Source organism: Maniola hyperantus, chromosome 10 (genome assembly GCF_902806685.2).
Source record: "Maniola hyperantus chromosome 10, iAphHyp1.2, whole genome shotgun sequence".
NCBI classification, from domain to species: Eukaryota; Metazoa; Arthropoda; class Insecta; order Lepidoptera; family Nymphalidae; genus Maniola; species Maniola hyperantus.
Window position 1 is genome coordinate 14,815,502 of NC_048545.1, and position 20,837 is coordinate 14,836,338.

At 39.4% G+C, this 20,837-nt stretch overlaps 1 protein-coding gene across 2 annotated transcripts; it reads left to right on the top strand.

The window, feature by feature from the left end:
• Nucleotides 1–6,886: 6,886 nt before the first annotated feature.
• Nucleotides 6,887–20,837, top strand: LOC117985827 (saccharopine dehydrogenase-like oxidoreductase). Of its 2 annotated transcripts, XM_034972620.2 has the most exons (9): nucleotides 6,887–7,000; nucleotides 8,442–8,616; nucleotides 15,036–15,223; nucleotides 16,053–16,182; nucleotides 16,973–17,084; nucleotides 17,826–17,900; nucleotides 18,674–19,067; nucleotides 20,309–20,403; nucleotides 20,721–20,837. In XM_034972620.2, exons 2-9 carry the CDS (start codon nucleotides 8,442–8,444, stop codon nucleotides 20,818–20,820), a joined length of 1,269 nt encoding a protein of 422 aa, XP_034828511.1. In that variant the 5' UTR covers nucleotides 6,887–7,000; the 3' UTR covers nucleotides 20,821–20,837. The 2 variants fall into 2 exon arrangements, with proteins under 2 accessions (XP_034828511.1, XP_069357656.1); XM_069501555.1 differs by lacking the exons at nucleotides 6,887–7,000; nucleotides 8,442–8,616 and adding an exon at nucleotides 13,714–13,733.

Consider the following 20,837-nt stretch of genomic DNA (forward strand, 5'->3'; position numbering starts at 1 on the left):
AATTTTTAGTGTTTGTGTATCGAAGTCGGTTTTTTTTTTTTTATATTATAGATCAATACTTAAGTGCTCTTAATATAGCCATGAGTAGACCTCGATATCTTGTTGCATTGACGGATGATGGTAGGGGACGAGATGACACACCTTGGAATTTGTGGTGTTTTGGAATAAAAATTTCTAGGGTGGTTACATATTTAAGGCCCCAATAGCTCAACGGTCAAAGGAGCGGACAGAAATCCGAAAGATAGCCGGTTCAAACCCCACCCGTTGCACTATGTCGACGATCAACACTCAAGTTGTTTGCCGGGCACTGTACTCGAATGTTTAGCTATACATTGCTCGAAGTCGCGGGAAAGAGCCAGTAAATTTACCATAATTTATCTTATGTTTTTGTAATCATAATATAGGGTCTTGGACTGTATTAATAAAATTGTTATTTTTTATAGCGGTAGTTTATGGGGCTAGAATTCATTATTAAAGAGAATAATTTAAAAAAATCATGATTTTTATTTGTTTCTAAAATAATTAATTGTTAACGTCACCGCCTCGCCTGTACGGAAAGCTAATTATGACGTCACAATGCGTAAACGATAATTTTTTTTCAATTTTAAAAATAAAAAATATTGAATAGGCAATATTTTCTGCTAGAAAATATTTATAATGTTGAAAATTGAATAATAAGTATTTGTCGTTTACGCATTGTGACGTCATTATTAGCTTTCCATAATTAATTATGATAAAAATAAATAAAAATCATGATTTTTATAGCCCCATAAACTACCGCTATACAAAAAAATCACATCATTTTATGACTATAGTCCAAGACCCTATTAGTTAGGTACATAAGGTACATAGGTTACCAAAATTGTCAAACCAAAGCGCTTTTAAAATAAATCTGTCTGTTTAATATTTTATTAACAAAAGTAATATTTAACTAGATATGAGTGCTGCTATTAAAAATAAATGTTTATAAAGTACCTACAGTTTTTATCATTTTTATCCTAATTTAAGATGTGCTTATAAAATGTATATAAACATAAGTTTGTTTAAAAAACCAGCCAAGTGCGAGTCAAGCTCGCGCAACTAGGGTTCCGTGCTACAGTCGTGTTTTTTCAACATTTTGCACGATAATTCAAAACTATGATGCATAAAAATAAATAAAAATCAGTTTTAGAATGCACAGTTTTTACATCTTAGTTCGAAAATTGAAAAATACTCATTTTTAGGTCATGACCACAATTTAATTTTTTTGTGTGATGTAACCACAAATTCACAGTTTTCAGATTTTTCCCCTAATGTCTGCTATAAGACCTACCTACCTGCCAAATTTCATGATTCTAGGTCAACGGGAAGTACCTACCCTGTAGGTTTCTTGACAGACAGAAAACAAAGTGATCCTATAAGGGTTCCATTTTTCCTTTTGAGGTACGGAACCCTGAAAATGAAAACAAAAGGCATTGTGGATTCTGAATCTTCTGAAGATGCTTCGATGAAGTGAACGTGCGTTGAGTAGTAGGTTATGTTCTAGAAGATCATAGTTCTGTGAGTTGTGTATTGGTGGTATCAGGTACCTATGTATAGCTTGGTTTTCCTCTTTCTTTAGTAGCGGGGGGACAAGCGGTGCATATCGCATGCTGCACGTTGTATCATACAGATTTGTTTGTTTGGGCAAATATTATAAATGCGAAAGTGTGTTTGTTTGTTGGTTTGTCCTTCAATCACGTCGCAACGGTGCAAAGGATTGACGTGATTTTTTGCATGGGTATAGATAAAGAGCTGGAGAGTGACATAGGCTACTTTTTATCCCGGAAAATCAAAGAGTTCCCACGGGATTTTTAAAAAACGTAATCCACGCAAACGAAATCGCGGGCATCAGCTAGTACACTATAAGCACAGAACTACAACCACAGTATAGCCTAACAAACAAGAAGCAAAAGCCTAGTATAGCGTAACAAACACGAAGCAGAAGCATAGTATAGCGTAACAAACACGAAGCAGAAGCATAGTATAGCGTAACAAACACGAAGCAGAAGCATAGTATAGCGTAACAAACACGAAGCAGAAGCATAGTATAGCGTAACAAACACGAAGCAGAAGCATAGTATAGCGTAACAAACACGAAGCAGAAGCATAGTATAGCGTAACAAACACGAAGCAGAAGCATAGTATAGCGTAACAAACACGAAGCAGAAGCATAGTATAGCGTAACAAACACGAAGCAGAAGCATAGTATAGCGTAACAAACACGAAGCAGAAGCATAGTATAGCGTAACAAATACGAAGCAGAAGCGTAGTATAGCGTAACAAATACGAAGCAGAAGCATAGTATAGCGTAACGAACACGAAGCAGAAGCATAGTATAGCGTAACAAACACGAAGCAGAAGCGTAGTATAGCGTAACAAACACGAAGCAGAAGCATAGTATAGCGTAACAAACACGAAGCAGAAGCATAGTATAGCGTAACAAACACGAAGCAGAATTTTATTGTACTCCGTGGGTTACCACTATTTTCATGTTATTTTCTACCGCTTAATTAGGTACCATGTAGGTAGGCATATACTTAATTAAGCATAATTGATGTAATGTGGAAACAACGAGGACGAACCTTAAGGGAGAACACACACGGGCATAATATTTCCCAATTAATATTCTAATGCACTATAAACCTCTCTTAGAAGTGTCCCTTAGTGTCAGCGTTACCAACGGAACCCTGGTAGGTACAATGTAAGACGCCATCCATGGGTGAGGAAATTGCAACATTCCGATTTCCGAACTATACTACGCGACAGGCCGAGATGGCAATCGGGAAGAGAACGCCTCGCACACACGCACTGCCCCCACGCTAACCCGATGCGGCCCCTCCGCCTCATACCCCGATTGGCATCTCGAACTGTTGCGGACTTATATGTACATATACCTATCGTCAGCGATAGTATCGCCCTGAGACGAGTTGTATCGAAATTGGTAGCACAGCGAGACTTGCCATATCGGCGCGATTCTCTCGTCTGTGGAAAAATATTTTTCGTTTACGGATTGTGACGTCACTATCCACTTTCCGTACAGAGCGTGGCGTTAATAATTTATTATGCTAAAAATAAATAAAAACCATGACTTTTTCGAAAATTCAAATTTTATTTATTTATTTTTATTTTTATTTTTCATGTACCAAAATTGTAGTTACAAAGTAATAATAAATTAAGTTACATTGGAAATGCTTATCTCTAAACAGAGATTTCTTCCAGCTTCCCATTCAAGGTTGTGAGTAAGGCCTATCAAGAAGTGGAATAGGTCTACGGTACTAGAATCTAATAAACTACATAAATATCTTATAATAAATACCCAAATCAACTTATATACAATAATAATACTTATAATAAATAATTATATACATAATATATGAAAAATATAAATACATATAATATATAAAATACTCATAGGTAATACTGCTACTCTGTATTTGAATGAGTGTACTGAGTGGCAGTTCTCTCTGACATTTTCAGGAAGTGAGTTCCAAAGTTGGGTAGCTAGTACGGTGAAAGATTTGTTATAGAAGACTATGTTACAATGGGGAGTGACGAGAGGATTTTTTGAGACACACGACCGCATAGGTCTAGTAGGAGGGCGGGATAGTTGAAATCGCTCTCGTAGATAACCAGGGGAAGTTTAGTTAGTTTTTCGAAAATAGTAGACTAATCATACATCGAAGGCTTATGGTAATGAGTTTTGCGCGCATAACATTTATGCATTCTACATGTTTTTCCATAAAAATTTGGTCAAAAATACTCATTTACTTCATATTTGTGCAAATCTGGGAAAATTCAGAAAATTATCTTTCAGGAACAAATATGAAGTAAATGAGTATTTTTGACCCAAGTTTTATGGAAAAACATGTAGATGCATAAATGTTATGCGCGCAAAACTCATTACCATAAGCCTTCGATGTATGATTAGTCTATTATTTTCGAAAAACTAACTAAAATTTGAATTTTCGCGGCTGGATCTATCAAAGCACCTTAAACGTTTCCGTCTGTTGGATGATGATGACTGTGCGTGCGCTGTTCATTTCAAGATTTCAAGGAATGATGTATTTTCGCGGCTGGGTCTATCAAATCACCTTAATAATGAATTCTAGCCCCACAAACTATAGCTATAATAAAACATCACATCATTTTATTACTACAGTCCCTATTTTGATAACATTATGGAGAACTCTCAGGTGAGGCATTCCTCACGATGTTTTCCTTCAAAGTGATATTTATTTTAATCAGGTAGGTACTTAGAACGCACATAACTCTGACCACTTACTATACATAGCAATAGTATTCGAACTATACTTGGTAGATTAGTGAAATAGTTCTCAGTCTTACGCGTTCAGTCAGCCTAAAGGTTCGTACGCACCTGAGCGGCGCGGCGCGGCGCTTCAGTGAGCTTCACGTCGCGGCACAGAGCTTCAAAATATCATTTCTATCATTTTGTATGGCGCATATCGCACTAGAGCGGCGCGGCGCGGCGCTTCACCGCGCGTTGCCGCGCGGCACGGCTGGAGAGAATATTTTGAAGCGCACCGAAGCGACGCGCAGTGCAGTGACGCTAGTGCGACATACCCAGCGGCGCGGCGCGGCGCTTCAGTATGCGTATGTCGCTCGAATAAGATACACGCGCATCTTGTTAGGTATTTAAAGTACAGGCAAGAATCGGCAAGATAGACCTCAAAATAAATAACGTAGGTTTAACTTTTGACACATGACGTGTTCCTCATGCTCTTAGAAGTATATCCTCAAAGGTCCCAACCCCTAGGATGTCGGCTTCCCCCCTTCCCAGTGTCTAAATGTATAAATGTCTCTCCGAGCGTTATGAGAAAACATCAATGGTAAAAATAATCCTGATTAAATAACTATAATATATTATGTACATATTATACCTACCTACTTCATCTAGGTAGAATTAATAGTTTCGGAAATATGCCTACCTATTGTTGTACTTGTGTTTATATTATACTAGCTTATGCCCGCGACGTCGTCCGCGTGGACTACACAAATCTCGAACCCCTATTTTACCCCCTTAGGGGTTGAATTTTCATAAATCCCTTTTTAGCGGATGTCTACGTCATATTAGCTAGTTAGCTAGCCAGCATGCCAAATTTCAGCCCGATCCGTCAAGTAGTTTGAGCTGTGCGTTGATAGATCAGTCAGTCAGTCACCTTTTTCTTTTATATAGGTATTTAGATATAATATGTACCTGTGTTTACCTGCCTATTTTATATATTCTATTGCACATAAAACAAAGACATTTTGCGAAAATGCTTTTTCTAATGTAATTTCCACAGAACCTAAGGGACTAGCTGATGCCCGCAACTTCGTTCGCGTAGATGTAGGTTTTTTAAAAATCCCGTGGAAACTTTTTGATTTTCGGGATAAAACTAGCCTATGTGTAGGTACATATAGGCTACTTTTATCCTACAGGGTATAATCTATCTCAGGTATATAGGTACTAGTAGGTAATTCCCGGAAATGTGCTCACCTATAGAAAAATCTAAATCCACGCGGACGAAGTCGCAGGCATCATCTAGTTGCATTTTTTTTTAGATTTTTAATCCCGTGTGAACTCTTTGATTTTCCGGGATAAAAAGTTGCCTACCTCTGTCAATTCCCGGAATGCAAGCTACCTCTGGTCCAAACTTCATATAAATGGGCCTTTAACAATCCTGTGGAAATTCTTTCATTTTCCAGGATAAAAAGTAGCCTGTCCTTCCCCGGGATGTAATTCAACTTTGTACCAAATTTCATCAAATTCGGTTAAGCTGTTGAGCCGTGAAAAGCTAGTAGATAGACAGACAAATACACTTTTGCGTTGATAATAATATAAGTATGGATATGCATAAATATTTTTTTATAATTTCCATAAAAACTATCATCATCATCATCATCATCAACCGATAGATATGTCCACTGCTGGACATAGGTTTCTTGTAGGATTATATTACCGACCTGTGTGGTATACCTATTGTTTCTAATGTAATTTCCACAAAAACTATTAGGCAATAGCATAAAGAATTTTGTCTTCGACATTCTGAAGTAAATGTGAAATGGTACAGAGTCATTAAGAAGGCGAGGAAACAAAATGTGATATCCTTCTTGATATCGTGACTTTGGTATGTCAGCAATCCATTTCTTCTTCTTTTTTAGGGTTCCGTACCTCAAAAGGAAAAACGGAACTCTTATAGGATCACTTTGTTGTCTGTCTGTCTGTCTGTCTGTCTGTCTGTCTGTCTGTCTGTCTGTCTGTCTGTCCGTCTGTCTGTCAAGAAACCTACAGGGTACTTCCCGTTGACCTAGAATCATGAAATTTGGCAGGTAGGTAGATCTTATAGCTGACATTTGGGGAAAAATCTGAAAACCGTGAATTTAGGGTTAGATCACACAAAAAAAATTAAATTGTGGTCATGAACTAATAATTAGTATTTTCAACTTTCGAAGTGAGTGACTACACCAAGTGGGGTATCATATGAAAGGTCTTCACCTGTACATTTTAAAACAGATTTTTATTTATTTTTATGCATCATAGTTTTTGAATTATCGAAATCATACGACTGTAGTACGGAACCCTCATTGCGCGAGCCTGACTCGCACTTGGCCGGTTTTTTCTCTTCGATAATTCGTTCTTCTTCTGCACAACAAAGAAATAATAATCAAATCCTCTTCACTGTCGCTCATCTTGCGACGTTGTTGCTCGTACGCGAACGGGTATAAAAGTGACGCGCAAGTGACGCGAGCTGCCGCGTACTGAAGTTGTAGTGCGGTAGGCACCGTCGAGCGGCCTGAGGTGAAGCGTTCTGCAGTCGGACTGAAGCGCCGCGCCGCGCCGCTCAGGTGCGTACGAACCTTAAAGGTCAACTTAATAAGTACCTTAGGATTTCTACTCATGTGTAGCCTAGGACAGGTTTTATCTCAGAACCTTACAAGTTTATGAGTAAACAACACGCGTTCAAAGGAGATCGTTGCGGTATGTACCTACCTACCTATCTCTACTTCTACTTATTGTTTTAAAATACCCTTTGGTTAAAAAAAAAGAAAAAATTAGATAATTATCAGCAAAAAATAAAAATTTGTGATGCCGTTTGGTTTTTTGAAAATTCATGGTGAAAATAAAATTTCTTTTGGGTGAGGAAACTTTCTAAATTTGAGTAGGGTATGACTTATTGTGAGCACTGGGGTCTAACTCCTCACGACCATGATGCTGTAACCCCGACCCTATAGAACCCCAAGTCCCCCCCCGGCTGGGAGTCGAGCGGGAGCAGGCAGCAGGCGCGATACCACGGTATACCGTGGCGATACCATACTCTCCGACCCACTCTTGATTAGGATGCTTCCGCGCGTCAAAGTCAAAGTCAAATGATTTATTCAAAATCAGTACCCTTATTATAAATGCGAAAGTGTGTTTGTTTGTTGGTTTGTTGGTTTGTCCTTCAATCACGTCGCAATGGTGCTACGGATTGACGTGATTTTTTTGCACGGGTATAGATAAAGACCTGGAAAGTGGCATTGGCTACTTTTATCCCGGAAAATCAAAGAGTTCCTACGGGATTTTTGAAAACCTAATTCCACGCGGACGAAGTCGTGGGCATCAGCTAGTAGGTAATAAATTCCTCTTTTCGATTGTCAGTTGTTGGATTTGTAAGATATAGTGGTGATAATTATTATTTCGCAAACTTAAAACTAAAGCTACGAGGGTTCCAAACGCGCCCAAGTCTGAGAAGAGCCCACAACAAACTCCTACCTCCTCTTTCTTCCTACTTCTTGTATTGTAATAATTAAGAGTTTATTCGCCCTTTGTTTTTTTTTTTTTTATTTTAATTTTTTTTTTTTTTTAATACAATAAAACTTAAAGCTAGCCTTATCTAATTACTATATAAATCATGACCGCGTGGAATGGTGCCAAGAATACTGGCTGCATTTCCGCGCTGGACAGCTAGGCTGATCCGCTGCGCAAAAAATGAGCCAGCCCTTCTGTCACCAGTTGAGGCTATTAATCGCGGTGAAATGTCTCGTAAAAAATTTTTAGCACTAAGACACTTTGTTTTTTTAATTATATCCTGTATTTTTATACTTTGTCATACATAGTGGGTATCACTATCCATAATAGTATAAATACAAAAGTGTGTTTGTTTGTTGGTTTGTCCTTCAGTAACGTCGCAACGGAGCAACTGATCGACGTTTTGCATGCTTATAATTAAAGACCTGGAGACATAGGACACTATCCCGGAAAATCAAAGAGGTCCCACGGGATTTTTAAATTCGATTTGATGGGTCGCTGATCGTTCCTCCCCGTGTTAGCATAGAAACTTTCCTACAAACCTACAGAAAAATACGACTGTAGTACGGAACCCTCGGTGCACGAGCCTGACTTGCAATTGACCGGGTTTTTTTATTTTGTTTGTAACAAGATGTCACCAGATCGCTTAGATCTAGTGGTGTTCGGAGCGAGTGGCTACACAGGCAAACACGTGGTGAAAGAGCTGACTCGCATAGCCCCGAAGTACCCCGGACTGCGCTGGGCAGTCGCTGGCAGGAACAAAGAAAGACTGGAGACACTGCTCCAGGATGTGACGAACAAGACTGGTAAGGAACGAGTAGTTTTAGGCCGGCCATACACGGACTGCTCGAGCGGTTAGCCAGTGATCAACATACACGGACCGCTCTTGCAGTCAGAGTCAACAGCTTGAAGCTGCCATCGAGCAGGCTTTAAACGATGCCTGCGGGCTGGAAGCGTGCGCGACGTGGAATGAGGAGCGCGGGAGGAGGTAAATGCGCGAGAGCGGTCGACAGCTCGAGCAGTCAGTGTATGCCAGGCGACTGCTTGACCGCCCAACCGCCCGAAGCAGTTGCAACTGCTTGAGCGGTTCGTGTAGATACGTACGTAGAAGTCTGAAGTTCAATATGCAGTCGCAGCTTGAAGCAGTCCATCCTGACAGGCTTCAAGCTGTCCGTGTATGGCTGGTCTTAGGATTCCGTACGTGAAGGGTGCCAACGGGACCCTATTACTAATACTCCGCTGTCTGTCTGTCAGCGGGTTGTATCTCGTGAACTGTTAATAGGTAGGTAGAGAGTTGAAAAATTGAAAAAAAAAGTCTATTGTCTATTCTGTCGAAGTAATAGATCTGGGAAAAAATCTTAACATCATGTGCGTTAGGCATACCTACTTACCTACATATAGGTACCTATGTAGACGACCTCCCTGGCGCAGTGGTGAGCGCTGTGGTCTTATCAGTGGGAGGTCCCGGGTTCGATTCCTGGCAGGGGTTTGGAATTTTATAATTTCTAAATTATTGGTCTGGTCTGGTGGGAGGCTTCGGCCGTGGCTAGTTACCACCCTACCGGCAAAGCCGTGCCGCCAAGCGATTTAGCGTTCCGGTACGATGCCGTGTAGAAACCAAAATGGGATATGGGTTTAATAAAAACTGCCATACCCCTTCCAGGTTAGCCCGCTATCATCTTAGACTGCATCATCACTTACCATCAGGTGAGATTGCAGTCAAGGGCTAACTTGTATCTTAATTTTTAAAAAAAATTACCTATTTAGTTTTAATACACTAAAGGTTGAGTGTTGAGATTGAACAACATAATATACCTACCCATGAGCAACATAACTTACCTTAAAAGTTAAAACCTACCTCACATTAAAGAGGCCATAAAATATGGTACTTAATAAAACAGGCATAATTTTTTGTCTATCTGCGCACGTATTTATTTACTAGAAACATGGATACTACGTTTTATGACGCAATGTTGTTTGTTGACCATTTGTCCAACGGATAAGATCGCGCAGACGCCATCGACACGCGTGACCTATCGACACTGTTAAATAATATAATAGAATAGAATATGTTTTCATTCAAGTAAACTTTTACAAGTGCTTTTGAATCGTGAACTAGTTCTTTGCCACTGGTTCAGAATGCCGTTCCAACCAAGAAAATCATTTAATCAGTACCCATATTACTTATTAATAGTTTCAGTACCCATATTATAAATGCGAAAGTGTTTGTTTGTTGGTTTGTTGATTTATTGGTTTACTAGCTGATGCCCGCGACTTCGTACTTGTGTATTTAGGTTTTAAAACCCCATGGTTTATCCTTCAATCACGTCCCAACGGAGCAACGGATCGACGTGATTTTTTCCCATGGGTATAGTTAAACACCTTTTTTTTTTTTTTTTTTTTTTTATTTATAACAAGCGTAGGTACACCAAATATTTACATTATTATTTTCTCGCCAAACTGGTGAGCCAGTTTGTTGGCGAGCTGGCGCTCCTTAAAAATAACTATAATCTACGTATTAAATTGTACTTATGTATGTAAACTTATATTCTAACTTATAAACTTATACTCAGATTAAGGATTGATCGCTGCAGCGAAATGAACGCTTTAGAGATCAATCCTCAATCTGAGGTAACAAACAAAATAAACTAAAATAAAAACAAATAATGATAATAAATTAAACAGTAAGGGGGTCCCTAAGGAAGTGTTCCTTTAACTTTTTCTTAAGCACCCCCTCACTGACCTTATTCTCTTCCCTTAACCACTCTATGCCGTTGTAAATTTTAGGTACCAAATATTCACTCAACCTTTCACCGTAGTAGTTACAGACTTTGGGTAACATGAATCTTGTCTTCCTATTATGTGGTAGCACGGAGTATGAATGAAACGGCTGCTCACATATTTACAAGATATAATCCAGGATAAACACAATTAATATAACAGACGAAATCAAGAAAACTGGAGCTCGGTGCTCGACAGTGATGTGTCGGTCTTGGTATCTAAAGAGCGAATGTGGCCCCTGGATTTCGCCCTGGGCCGCAGGATTTTCGAATCGCTCCGTATTCAAATTTTCGTTCTAAGTGGCAGCTGCGATGTGAAATGTCTTCTTTACAGCTGCCAGTCTTAGAAGAGGCCGCATGCCTCTACATCACCCCCCTACGGAGTAAGAAAGGAGAGAAAAGAAAAAAATTTAATAAATTATTTGCTAAGCGGCTTGATAGGGAACGAGGAAGCGAACCTTACGCCCGGAACGCGTGGTGACAGAAGGTTGAGATGGTTGAGAAGGTTGAGAAGGGTGAGAAAATTGAGCAGGCAAATCAACTTGAGGGGGTTGAAAGATATAAGCCGGTTTTAAACGATCAATGGTTACTGCCATTGGTTTGCCTTTCACCTCAATTTTAAAATTTTTTTCACCACGTTCTAACACTCTGTATGGACCAGTGTATGGCTGTTCCAGTGACTTCTTTGCTGTTCCTCGACGCAAGAAAACGTAATCAGCGGAGGATAAATCCTTCGGAATGTAAAAAACAATTATGTAGCTGAAGGGTTGATGTAATGAAGAACCAGCTACATATAGTGATGTTTATTTTACACTTTACAATTGATATGTTATGTACAATACAGACGGGCTCGCGAGCTTTATATAATACAATGGTAGAAGATGTTGACGTGACGAGCGGATGATAGAGAATGTGGAATCTCGTAACGTGCGTGACCAGGAGGATTCTCTACTGCGTTCCAAATTTGAATATTGTTGTGTGGCAGCTGCGAAGTTTTCTTAATAGCTGCCAGCCAAGTAACGGTAGAGGTTGCACCTCTACATCACCCCCCTACGGAGTGAGAAACAGAAAAAAAAAATATTAAGTAAGGCAAGTATTATATACATAAGAATGAAGGAAAAGAACCCTAAAACTAGAACATGTATTGATAAAAATGAGAAGGCAAATAGGATTGAAAGTTGCCTCAATGTTGAGTCTTCTGTAGCAGTATCTGGTAATGGTGTAATACCTCAGGTCATTGTGTACACAATGACTGGGAGGCAGTACTTAAGACCAGAGAAATAAGCAGTGGACCTGTATGCCTAAGTGACACGGAAAAAAATAATTACAATAAATGAAGCGTTCGGAGTGCAAAAAGGTTGATGACGGAGGAGACGCATGATGAGCAAATCTTCTTCACGTCGAACCTTGGCAAACTCGCGTCCACACAGACCTGAAGAGAGGTTCTGAGCGCGATAAACTCAGTGAACCTGGAAAAGTGAAAAGGTCGAAGGACTTACGAACGAGTGACATCGTGTCTTAGGCTGCCCAGTGTACTACAGGAACATGTGTGCGGAGGCTATACAGCACTCCACAAAAGCTGCTTCACTTTGAAATAAAAGATGATCCGCAATGCACGGAGGAAGCTTTGCTGAAAACCTTACGAATTGTGGCATGGTCCGTAGGGGTCTGTTGTGAATGGAACCATGGAACGGAGAGATTAGTCCTCTTCATACGTGTAATAAGTACTGTTTCTTTATAAATTGCTGAAATTTAAATTGTTATGACAGGAAAATTTTACAAAATACAATGGCAATTATGACATGACAATATAACTAAACAAAATTGTTCTAAAAAGTAAAATGTCTATAAAAAATTCCCTTTTTAAAATGAGATGATGAGACGTCACTTATTGTCTATATTGTTCATGGAATGTTAATGTTCTTTTTCACTGAATTTGAAAATTACAAAAATACGTCACTCAAAAATAATTTTCACAAAACAAAATGCAATGTCACAAATATTAGTGTTAGAAATTGTTTTTCAGCACAGAAGAAATAATGTCCTTATAAAACCTGGATCCCTCCTCAGGGCGCCTTGGATATGTACTCACAAGGCATGCACGTATGAACCTCGCGTCGGGTTCAGGAGGTTGTGTTGTGGTCAGCGATGTAGGACAGGGTAGGTTGCGTAGCGTGCCGCGTCGAGTTAACTGGATTGCGTCCACGAGGGACACCATCTGTGGCGTCCATGTCGAGTCGCAGTCGTAACTCGTAGCTTTCGCGTTCAGAAGTCACCAATTATGTAGCTGAAGGGTTGATGTAATGAAGAACCAGCTACATATAGTGATGTTTATTTTACACTTTACAATTGATATTATGTTATGTACAATACAGACGGGCTCGCGAGCTTTATATAATACAATGGTAGAAGATGTTGACGTGACGAGCGGATGATAGAGAATGTGGAATCTCGTAACGTGCGTGACCAGGAGGATTCTCTACTGCGTTCCAAATTTGAATATTGTTGTGTGGCAGCTGCGAAGTTTTCTTAATAGCTGCCAGCCAAGTAACGGTAGAGGTTGCACCTCTACACTATTACTTCTAGCGTTATCCCTAAGCTTCGTGGGGTTTTTAAATTTTTTTGAAAAATAATGTTCTCTAGCTATTAGGTAATCTACTTTACTATGTACAGGCAATATTTTTAGATCTTTAAAAACACATTCATAGTTCCCTTTATACTTTTTTTTCTCTTTTTTTCCTAGAATGTGTTTTAAAAGTCTAATTTGTAATTTTTTAATTTCGTTTAGGTAGGTACTAAAAGTTCTTCCATAAATACTAAGGCCATAGTTGATAACTGAGTCAGCAAGTGCGTAGAGTGATATAGGCTTTATCCCGGAAAATCAAAGTTTCCACGGGATTTTTATAAGACTAAATCCACGTGAACGAAGTCGCAGGCATCAGCTAGTCAGTTTTAATAATTATCCCATTAAAAAAATATGTATGTAATAGCAAAATCTCTTGTAAAGAAGAACGGAAAATCTTTATAAACATTATTTAATTGTTGAACAAAGCGAGTTTGTTTGAAATTTATGATTTTTGATTAAAAAACCGGGCAAGTGTGAGTTAACTCGAGTGGAGAAGGTTCCGTACGATGAATAGGATGTAAGTTTGTAAGCACAATAAATAACTTAATAAATTTGTGCTTATTTATTTTAGAATTAGGTACAAAAAATATATATATTTGAGTTAAGAGCCTCATAATATAACAAGCTCCTTCATTTGATAATATTATGTCTGTAGTCTGTACAGTTTACAAAACTATTGTTTAAAAAGGACAATGACATAATTTCTATAGAACCCTGAGCCAGTTTATTATATAAAAGTCGTTTACACGTATGCTTTATGCAGCATTTTGTTGCTGTTTCTAAGTAAGTAGGTAAGTACTGATAACTAAACATAGAATTGAACACCTCTAGAACTTGCGGTTTTTCATTAAATCTAAATTTAAGTCACAATGATTCTAGGTTATATGCACTTTACCCATAATAATATTGTAATCTATGTATATAAAAGGAAAAGGTGACTGACTGACTGACTGACTCACTGACTGACTGACTGACTGATCTATCAACGCACAGCTCAAACTACTGGACGGATCGGGCTGAAATTTGGCATGCAGATAGCTATTATGACGTAGGCATCCGCTAAGAAAGGATTTTTGAAAATTCAACTCCTAAGGGGGTGAAATAGGGTTTTGAAATTTTGTAGTTCACGCGGACGAAGTCGCGAGCATAAGCTAGTAACTAATAAAAACATCCGCAAGTTTAAAATATCAATTTTTAATTTTTAAGTGGTTATTTAATACTAAGTAGCATAATAATAATTATTATCATTAATTTTATATTGTGTGTAAATTGGTGGTTCAGGATCTGACATTCTCCTTTTCTAATTGCTCCCCCCAAAGTGACTCCCATATTCAAAATTTATTTACTTACGTTACACTTTCAATCACAGAAGTGTAACGTAAATAAATAAATTTTGTAACAGACAGACAGACACAGAAACACGCCAATACACTCGTACAGGGCGGTTGCCACAATCTAGGAGATCGGATACCTACATATTTGCTCCTGCCGGCCGGTCTAGGAGGCGATCTAGAATCCTCCCCACTTTTTCACCATCAGACTTTAATCATCAGAGTAGATGATGTAAGAAAACGCGAAAAAAAATATAAAAAATCCCATAATTTTGTAATAGTTTACGATAAGTAGGTATATTGCAAACATCTGACTGACGCTACAGGTCAACGAACGTTGATAAGTAGGCCACTCGGAGTCAATGTCACATCGTAGGCATTGACCCCAGTTTTTCACGCTATACATTGCGGTTGTGAAAAATTAGTAAAACTACAAAATGAGGCAAATGGTTGTTGTCAACGTTCTGATTACACCCTGTATTTGCCAGGTGTAAATCTATCGTCAACAAGGATCATAGTAGCAGCCGTGGAGGACGAGCCGTCTCTGCGGCAGATGTGCAGTCAGACGCGGCTGGTGCTGAACTGCTGCGGGCCGTTCATGAAGCTCGGCGAGCCTGTCGTCGCGATGGCCATTGAGTGCGGGGCGCATTATGTTGACGTCAGTGGAGAGACACTGGTGAGAGTTTTTTTTTCAATCTCTGTGGTACCTCCGAAATTGGGGTAGAAGTCTTTGTCTAGCTCTCGATGTTTGAGTAAGAGTTAAATTGCAGAGTACTTATTTACTACCGCGCCAGGGAAATCTTCAATAACTTACTGCTTCCTTAAATCTATTATTCTGTTCTGTTATGTTCTGTTCCGAATTCTATTTACTGTTTGTTACTGTTCGTACCTAGCTTTAGTTTTAAGTACGGTCTACGTATTAATTATCACCAATATATCATCTGACAAATTATCAATTTTGATCATCAGTAAGCGAAACATTTTACCTATTACTTACTGGATAAATAATTTGAGTTTGAGTTTGTTGCAACTTTGACGTCACCGGGTCACAGCTGAAAATCAGGGCCCTGCATTTTATGCGTGTTGGCGCAACTGACGCAGGGGCCAGGGCGTTATGCTGAGCTGTCGTACACCCATTCTACTTCTACTTCTACTACTTTCTACGAATAATTATTATACTTAGGTTTTTCTAAATAAAAATAGCGTGCAAAAGAGCAGGCCGGTCACCTGATGTTAAGTTATTACCGTCGCCCATGAACATTTGGAGTGCCAGAGGAACCGCCAATGCGTTGTTGGCCCTTGCAGGAATTTGTTGGTGCGCTCCTTGAATAACCCTATGTTGTAATCTAATGGGAACACCGCCAAAGAGAGTTGATTCCACACTTTTTTCCACACGCACATGCGCGTGGAAAAAAGGATCTCGCACAACTCGGTGGTCGAAGTTTCTTTATTTTTCAAAAACAAGAAGGTCATGATCTTGTCGGATATTATTCTCGTGGTTGCAGTTTGTGGATGTGTGCGAGAGGAAGTACGACCAGCCGGCCAGAGACGCGAGGGTCTACGTAGTCCCCACGTGCGGGCTAAGCAGCGTACCTGCTGACTTGGGCGTTATATACTTGCAGCAGAACTTTGGCGGTAAGAATAACTTGCACCGGAAAGCGTAGGGGGTGAAGACCCTTGTCTTTGAGTTGGCTGCTGGATAGCGGCGGTGCAAGACCATGGCGTGTGGAAGTCCCTACAAGACGTCTATCGGTTGATAACCATGATGATGGTTGGCCAGACCATCTAGTTGGTGAGTGGCCTCTCCAGGATAATAGGATAATAGTACCAACTTTCTTTAGTCATCATAATATCTTCGCATGATAAATGCTCTTTAAGTTTTTGATATTTTGTATTTATATGGTTTTTTAATTTAAAGCCTTTCATCATCATCATCATCATCAACCGATACTACATCAACTACTGGGCATAGGTCTCATGTAGGGACTTCCACACGCCACGGTCTTGCGCCGCCTGAATCCAGCGGCTCCCTGTGACTTGTCTGATATCGTCCGTCCACCTAGTGGGAGGTCTTCCAACGCTGCACCTTGTCCCCAACGTCTATCGGTATTCCGAACTATGTTCCCTGCTCATTGTTCCGGAAATCCAACATCTGACCATCAAAAAGAGTTATTAATTACCTATTTTGAATAAATCATTTGACTTTTGACTTTTGACTTTTATTGCCACTTCAGCTTCGCAACCCGTTGAGCTATGTCGGTTACTCTAGTTCTCCTACGGATCTTCTCATTTCTGATTTGATCACGTAGAGAAACTCCAAGCATAGCTCTCTCCATCGCTCGCTGAGTGACTCTGAGCTTTCTTATGAGGCCCATAGTTAAAGCCTTTGTTTAATCATAAATTGATTGATATGGTTTATTTTCAGGTACATTGAACTCAGTGGAGGCGTACTTAGTGATGCACTTGCCGCCGAAGCTGTTGGCTGAGAGGACGAAAGGCGTGGTCCGGTACAGCAGTTGGGAGTCCATGATAAATAGGTGATCATCACTTCCATTCTATTAATACGGATTTTGACAACTAGTCAAATCAGTAACTTTTTATTAAACGTCATTAACGCGCACTTACATACCGTTCACTATAACTTTACCCCTGCCGTCATGTTGGCACCATTGCTTTGTATGCTTTATTCCTTAGAACTTAGGGTTTATTATCGTGTGATTTGCAATGGTGCCAACATAACGTCAAGGGAAAAGTTACAGTGAACGGTCTGTAGGTAACATGCGATATTTTATGAAATACTGGAATGTGACGTCAAATCATAATGCCGTATACTTTTTTAGTTTAGCTTATTTTGAAAGTCCCTCTAATGATCACTGAAAAATAATTTATTGTTGATGTAGGTAGTCAAATACCCAATCAACAAAGACGACCTCTCTGGCGCAGTGGTGAGCGCCTTTGTTCGTATAACTAGAGACGATACCAGACTGGTCAATTCCCAGCAGGTATTTGGTAAAATCATCTTCATCATCAACCCGTCGCCGGCTCACTACAGAGCACGGGTCTCCTCTCAGGGTTTTGGCCATAATTTACCACGCTAGCCGAGCGAGGATTGGTAGACTTCAAACAGCTTTGAGAACACTATTGGGAACTCTCAGGCATGCAGGTTTCCGCACGATGTTTTCTTTCACAGTTAAAAAACACGATGCATCAATTTATTATGTGCCATACCTACTCACTTTTCATTTTTTAACGCCTAACAATTTGTGTTAATTTCACAGCATAGCTGCGATGTCTCTAACAAGTCTTCACCAAAAACCGCTGTCACCTCAACTCAAACCAGAGTTAAAACAAAGGTAAAATCATGGAAAAATAGAAGAGCTGATGCCCGCGACTTCGTCCGCTTGGATTTAGTTTCTAAATCCCGTGGGAACTTCTGGTATAAAGAATAGCCTGAAATGTCAGTTGTCACTCTCGAACTATATCCATGCAATAAATCACGTCGAATCTTTATTTCGGGAGTTTTTTCCTTTTGGAATATGTCACTCCGTACGGCCGCATATTTATTAATTACTTACATACGTAATGCCTTCTTATAGAGCTGTAACAGATCCCTAGCTGATCCGACACGTTACGCAACGTTGAAGCGCGAAGGACAAACTGTCAAACCAATAAACCAACAAATAAATACACAATTTATAGTATGTGTCACCATTCACTAGTTTTAGATATCATCATCATCATGATCAACCCATCGTCGGCTCACTACAGAGCACGGGCCTCCTCTCAGAGTAAGAAGGGTTATGGCCATAGGCTATACCACGCCGGCCGTGTGCGGATTGGTAGACTTTACACACCTTTGAGAACATCATGGAGAACTCTCAGCTGTGCAGGTTTCCTTACGATATTTTCCTTCACCGTTAAAACAAGTAATATTTAATTACTTAAACCGCACATAACATCGAAAAGTTAGAGGTGCGTGCCCGGGATCGAACCCGTGACCTCCGATTTAGAGTCGGACGTCCTAACCACTAGGCTATCACAGCTTTTAGATATACATATTGTATTGTTTTTATTTTTATTCTAATCTTTTTCAAATATTATAACAAATTTTCCTTTTCATTTTCAGATGCCTTATACACAAAAACCTTAACAGATGGTGTCTTCCCTTCCCTACGACTGATACAGACGTGGTCAATAAAACCCAAAGATATTTACTTTCCTCGGAAAAAAAAAGACCAGTACAATACAAAGCTTACATATCTTTTCCCTCAGTTTTCACCGTCATAGGAATACTTGTCGCAGGCGCCTTATTATTTTTACTTAGCAAAGTATCATTGTTAAGGAAATTGCTATTGGATTATCCAAGGCTCTGTTCGTTTGGTGTAGTAACGCATGATGATCTTGTAGAGGGGGTGATGGATGATTTGCTGTTCCAGTATGAGATGCTTGGTGAGGGTTGGGAGAAAGGCAGTGATGTTGACAGCAGTCCACCGAATAGAAAGGTCGTGGGAAGAGTCAGCGTAAGTTTCTTTTGATTCGCCAAGAAAATCCACCTAGGTATAACTGCCTATTACGTAGTAGTGATAGATAGATTATATTATATTCTGTGCTATTATCTACTAATGTAATGCTAAGCTGTGATATAGTGATTAGGCCGTCCGCCTTCTAACTGGAGGTCGGGGGTTTGATCCCGGCACGCACCTCTAACTTTTCGGAGTTAAGGCGAGTCACCGAGGCGGGCAGCGCGGCTTTGAAGTAAACCGCTTGGCAACATTCAAATTCTGTGTTTCAAACGTTAAATTTGAATTTAATAAACTATAGAAGTCCTGTTGAAAACCAAAATTTAGCAGGTTCTCTGTAGTACCTACTTAAAGACAAATATTTCCATATAAAAATTATTTGCCAAGTCAGAAATTTTAGTATTAAATAATTCGTTTTAGACTTTTATTTCGGCTTATTTCAAGATTTTATTTGATCAAGTGAAGTACTTCCTATTGTGTATCAAAGTAGCACATTCTTTAGACAATGTCTTTAGGTATATTGTATATTTTTAGCAAGGCCATTATTTAATAGTAAATACCTAAAACATTTTGATCTAGCAAACCAGCCCCCCAATTGTGTAAGAATAACCATTTCATGGCTATCGCAATCGTCAAGAAATTCTGCCCTTTGATTGGTTGATTCGCTGTTTACATTTTTTCACAGCCAATCAAAGGGCAGAATTCTTGACGATTGCGATAGCCATGAAATGGTTATTCTTACACAATTGGGGGGCTGTTTTTTCCGCTTAGCCTCGGTGACTCGCCTTAAGTGCGTTTTGATTAATTAAATATCACTTGCTTTAACTACGCACTAACTGCATCTAGTTTCAAGGAGTCCACGGGTGACCAGAGGGCTGGCAGTTACCTAGCCTGGTCTGGCTTGGTCTGGCCTTTTCAACGAGGTAACGCATCCAGGGTTCTGGGCACCTTGGCTCGTTACAGTGGTACAGTGCGACAAGTCGATCTTGGCGCGTGGCGAAAATCGGAACTAACGTTGCCGTCAAGTGTCCCCCTTTGTTCTTGTTAGAATATTCTAAGCTTTTGTTCTCCAACAGCGCCCCCCTGTCAATGTCATTCAAGTGCCAAGAGAGCCTTGTCGCACTGTATAGATGACCATATTTTGGATTTGTAATTTTTTATGTATATTTATTTAAAAAAAAAATTTAAAGGTTTAGATATGTGTAATAATTAATTAGGTACCTACTTATTTTATAAATCAGGTATCAGGAGCGGATCCAGCCTACGTGGGCACAGCCGTGGTGGTCATATTTTCAGCCCTCGCGATCCTGCAGGAGTCTGATAAAATGCCAAATAGGTACGTATGATGACGATGATTTTTATTTATGATCTTTGCCTGACCGAATTTCGGCCAAATTTTTCAAAATCCAATTTCTACGGACTAGATAGGATCTACGCAGGAGATAATAATATATTATAATTCAGATACACTGTTTATTATTCTCTCACTGTCATAATCCGATGGGATGGCAATCAGACACGACCGGAGAGAAATCTGAAGTAGGACCAACAACTTTTTTATTTTATTTATTTATTTATTAGACAACTTAATTTATTATTACAGGGTAACCTAATGCGAAAAAACCTACCTATTGTTTTTTTTTTAAATTTCAGAGGCGGTGCTATAACGCCCGGGATCGCCTTCAGAAATACGAGTCTAGTTAAAAATCTCCAAGAAAATAATATTAATTTTGAAATTGTTACAAAGCCATAAAAGTCTTTTGCACAATT

Excerpts from the sequence above, each read along its gene's own strand:
- LOC117985827 (XM_034972620.2), top strand. The coding sequence starts at position 8,442 with ATGTCACCAGATCGCTTAGATCTAGTGGTGTTCGGAGCGAGTGGCTAC. Across the intron at positions 16,183-16,972 it reads CTTGCAGCAGAACTTTGGCG|GTACATTGAACTCAGTGGAG; the intron begins GTAAGAATAACT and ends GTTTATTTTCAG. Across the intron at positions 17,901-18,673 it reads AAACCAGAGTTAAAACAAAG|ATGCCTTATACACAAAAACC; the intron begins GTAAAATCATGG and ends TTTCATTTTCAG.